At 37.8% G+C, this 4,441-nt stretch overlaps 1 protein-coding gene across 2 annotated transcripts in view; it reads left to right on the top strand.

Moving 5' to 3' along the window:
- The window catches only part of LOC135511826 (uroporphyrinogen-III synthase-like), a 6,591-nt gene extending 2,831 nt beyond the window's left edge, over positions 1 to 3,760 (top strand). For both annotated transcript variants that reach the window (XM_064933304.1, XM_064933303.1), the window contains exons 5-7: positions 2,385 to 2,481; positions 2,647 to 2,721; positions 3,477 to 3,760. In XM_064933304.1, coding sequence (XP_064789376.1) covers positions 2,385 to 2,481; positions 2,647 to 2,721; positions 3,477 to 3,529 — 225 coding nt within the window. In that variant the 3' untranslated portion in view covers positions 3,530 to 3,760. The remainder of the gene's footprint in view (positions 1 to 2,384; positions 2,482 to 2,646; positions 2,722 to 3,476) is intronic.
- The last annotated feature ends 681 nt before the right edge of the window (positions 3,761 to 4,441 follow it).

Genomic DNA, 4,441 nt, shown 5'->3' with positions numbered 1-4,441 from the left:
TTTATGACTGGTTAGGACACTGACTAAACCTACCAAGGTTAGTTACTTTATGGCTGGTTAGGACACTGACTAAACCTACCAAGGTTAGTTACTTTATGGCTGGTTAGGACACTGACTAAACCTACCAAGGTTAGTTACTTTATGGCTGGTTAGGGCACTGACTAAACCTACCAAGGTTAGTTACTTTATGGCTGGTTAGGGCACTGACTAAACCTACCAAGGTTAGTTACTTTATGGCTGGTTAGGACACTGACTAAACCTACCAAGGTTAGTTACTTTATGGCTGGTTAGGACACTGACTAAACCTACCAAGGTTAGTTACTTTATGGCTGGTTAGGACACTGACTAAACCTACCAAGGTTAGTTACTTTAAGGATGGGGTAACTGACTCAACCTACCAAGGTTAGTTACTTTATGGCTGGTTAGGACACTGACTAAACCTACCAAGGTTAGTTACTTTATGACTGGTTAGGACACTGACTAAACCTACCAAGGTTAGTTACTTTATGGCTGGTTAGGACACTGACTAATCCTACCAAGGTTAGTTACTTTATGGCTGGTTAGGACACTGACTAAACCTACCAAGGTTAGTTACTTTATGACTGGTTATGACACTGACTAAACCTACCACACAAGGTAGAACATTCCATTCCACCATAGCCTGCTGTTCAACAGTACGTTTATGTTATATAATAGTTTCTGAAATTGACTATATTAAATTATCTTTATAAATGCACGCAAAATTCATGTCAGACATACGCCTACCCATAATGCTCTATTGTTGATGACTGGGATGAATGCAGGAGCAGATTTCAGGAGTAGGACAAGACACCTTTTTGACTGATTGACGTAAGGACGTGTACGTGATAGGCCTGGCTTTAATGGCTAGTAGGATTATGATGTCATAATGCTTCGTGACAGTGTCATAAGGTGTATTATCTTAGTCCAAGTAAAGTGACACAGGATGGTCATAATGCTTCGTGACAGTGTCATAAGGTGTATTATCTTAGTCCAAGTAAAGAGACACAGGATGGTCATAATGCTTCGTGACAGTGTCATAAGGTGTATTATCTTAGTCCAAGTAAAGTGCCACAGGATGGTCATAATGCTTCGTGACAGTGTCATAAGGTGTATTATCTTAGTCCAAGTAAAGTGCCACAGGATGGTCATAATGCTTCGTGACAGTGTCATAAGGTGTATTATCTTAGTCCAAGTAAAGAGACACAGGATGGTCATAATGCTTCGTGACAGTGTCATAGTGTATTATCTTAGTCCAAGTAAAGAGACACAGGATGGTCATAATGCTTCGTGACAGTGTCATAAGGTGTATTATCTTAGTCCAAGTAAAGAGACACAGGATGGTCATAGTGCTTCGTGACAGTGTCATAGTGTATTATCTTAGTCCAAGTAAAGTGACACAGGATGGTCATAATGCTTCGTGACAGTGTCATAAGGTGTATTATCTTAGTCCAAGTGAAGTGACACAGGATGGTCATAATGCTTCGTGACAGTGTCATAAGGTGTATTATCTTAGTCCAAGTAAAGAGACACAGGATGGTCATAATGCTTCGTGACAGTGTCATAGTGTATTATCTTAGTCCAAGTAAAGAGACACAGGATGGTCATAATGCTTCGTGACAGTGTCATAAGGTGTATTATCTTAGTCCAAGTAAAGAGACACAGGATGGTCATAGTGCTTCGTGACAGTGTCATAGTGTATTATCTTAGTCCAAGTAAAGAGACACAGGATGGTCATATTGCTTCGTGACAGTGTCATATAGTGTATTATCTTAGTCCATGTAAACAACAACAACAACAACAACAACAAAGAAGCACACTTTCAAAATGAAAGGAAACTTCTTGTCAGGGAAAAACACGTTTGAATAAATGTGGGTTTTGACACTCTTATGTAGGTGTCATAACCAGCCAGAAAATAACACAATATATTTAACAACAGATGTATGTTTGTATGTATGTATGTAATGTAATGTAATGTAATGTAATGTATGTATGTATGTATGTAATGTAATGTTATGTATGTATGTATGTATGTATGTATGTATGTATGTATGTATGTATGTATGTATGTATGTATGTAATGTAATGTAATGTAATGTATGTATGTATGTATGTATGTATGTAATGTAATGTATGTAATGTAATGTATGTAATGTCTGTCTGTCTGTCTGTCTGTCTGTCTGTCTGTCTGTCTGTCTGTCTGTCTGTCTTAATGTAATGTATGATGACGGTGTTATGACCCTGTTATGTCAGCCATTATGACATATTATGACATGGTTATTACGGGTGTAAAGTGTTACTGAACATTGGAACTGTTTGGTTTCTGTTTAGTAGTCGTTATACAGCTGTTGTCTCTACTACTACAGCTGTTTCAGCCAGAACGACACGGCGGGCTGATTTTTACCAGCCCGAGGGCGGTGGAGGCAGTCAAAATGTGTCTTGAAGATGATGAAAGAACGGAACGTGAGTAGGTCTCATTTGAAGTTTTAAACTATGTCCTGTAAAATGCCATTGTTAGGGAAGGATAGGCCTCTTGTACCTGAGTCTCATGCGTTTTCAGACGGACAAAGTCAGCACGCGTTAGTGAATGTAAAGCTACTCGTTTTAATTTCTCTTTTCTATTTATAGAGTGGAACATGGACATAAGAGAGAAATGGAATGCCAAGTCCATCTATGTTGTTGGGAAGGCTACTGCAGCGTTAGGTGAGTTAATTGATCACGAAACATTGTGTAAACTTACGGGCATTAAACACTTCTTTTCAGCGTGGAGCTCTTTGTCGTTTTACAACACCTTCGTGTCTCTAAAGTGATTGTCTCTCTTTTGTTTCACTGAGAGGATCTGGTCATATGGGATATATATACTGTAAACTCAGTGGCCAGTTTATTAGGTACACCCATCTCGTACTGGGTAGGACACCCCTTTGCCTCCAGAACAGCCTGAATTCTCCGGGGAATGGAAACCGTTGCTCAATTGGTATCAAGGGACGTAACGTGTGTCAGGAAAACGTTCTCCACACCAGTACACCCCCGCTATCAGCCTGTACCGTTGACACCAGGCAGGATGGAGGCCATGGACTCATACTCTTTAGGCCAAATCCTGACTCTGCCATCAGCATGACCTAACAGGGACCGGGATTCATCGGACCAGGCAATGTTTTTTTCCCTCCTCAACTGTCCAGTGTTGGTGATGGCTGCTGATAGGAGAGAACCATTTTTTTTTGTGAACGGGATGGTGTACCTAATAAACTGGCAACTGAGTGTACTTTAAAAAAAAGCTGTAAATACCACAAGAGTGGGCGTTTAATGAGATGGTACTAGATATGGTGTGTGTGACAGGCACCTGGCTGTCACAGTGACGTGTCAACCATGTTTACCACGATCCGTCAGTCAGCTGGAAATGACTTTCCCACAAGTGACAGTTTACTGACGTCTTGCTGCCTGTCTTTTATTGAGGGCAGGTGGCAGGTGCAGCACTCTCTCTCGGTATCTGTACTTTTCCGTTGACCTCTGATTTATTGGGAAGGAACGACAGGGTTGTTCTGTTAGCTGAAACGTTAAAGTTTGAGTGTATTGAACTGTTATCTGCACCAAAACACTTTATAAGAATGTTTAGGGTGTTCATTCATGTGTAGCATAATGACGACTACTGTATTAATGACATAAACTACTACTGCATTAATACTATAAACTACTACTGTATTAATACTATAAACTACTACTGTATTAATACCATAAACTACTACTGTATTAGTACTATAAACTACTACTGTATTAATGCCATAAACTACTTCTGTATTAATACTATAAACTACTACTGTATTAGTACTATAAACCACTACTGTATTAATGCCATAAACTACTACTGTATTAATACTATAAACTACTACTGTATTAATACTATAAACTACTACTGTATTAGTACTATAAACTACTACTGTATTAATGCCATAAACTACTACTGTATTAGTACTATAAACTACTACTGTATTAATGCCATAAACTACTACTGTATTAATACTATAAACTACTACTGTATTAATACCATAAACTACTACTGTATTAGTACCATAAACTACTACTGTATTAATACCATAAACTACTACTGTATTAATACCATAAACTACTACTGTATTAGTACCATAAACTACTACTGTATTAATGCCATAAACTACTACTGTATTAATACTATAAACTACTACTGTATTAATACCATAAACTACTACTGTATTAATACTATAAACTACTACTGTATTAGTACTATAAACCACTACTGTATTAATGCCATAAACTACTACTGTATTAATACTATAAACTACTACTGTATTAATACCATAAACTACTACTGTATTAATACCATAAACTACTACTGTATTAGTACTATAAACTACTACTGTATTAATGCCATAAACTACTACTGTATTAG

This window comes from Oncorhynchus masou, chromosome 24, assembly GCF_036934945.1.
Source record: "Oncorhynchus masou masou isolate Uvic2021 chromosome 24, UVic_Omas_1.1, whole genome shotgun sequence".
Taxonomy (NCBI): Eukaryota; Metazoa; Chordata; class Actinopteri; order Salmoniformes; family Salmonidae; genus Oncorhynchus; species Oncorhynchus masou.
Note: the sequence above shows the minus strand (reverse complement) of the source record. Positions and strands in the feature narration are given on the sequence as shown.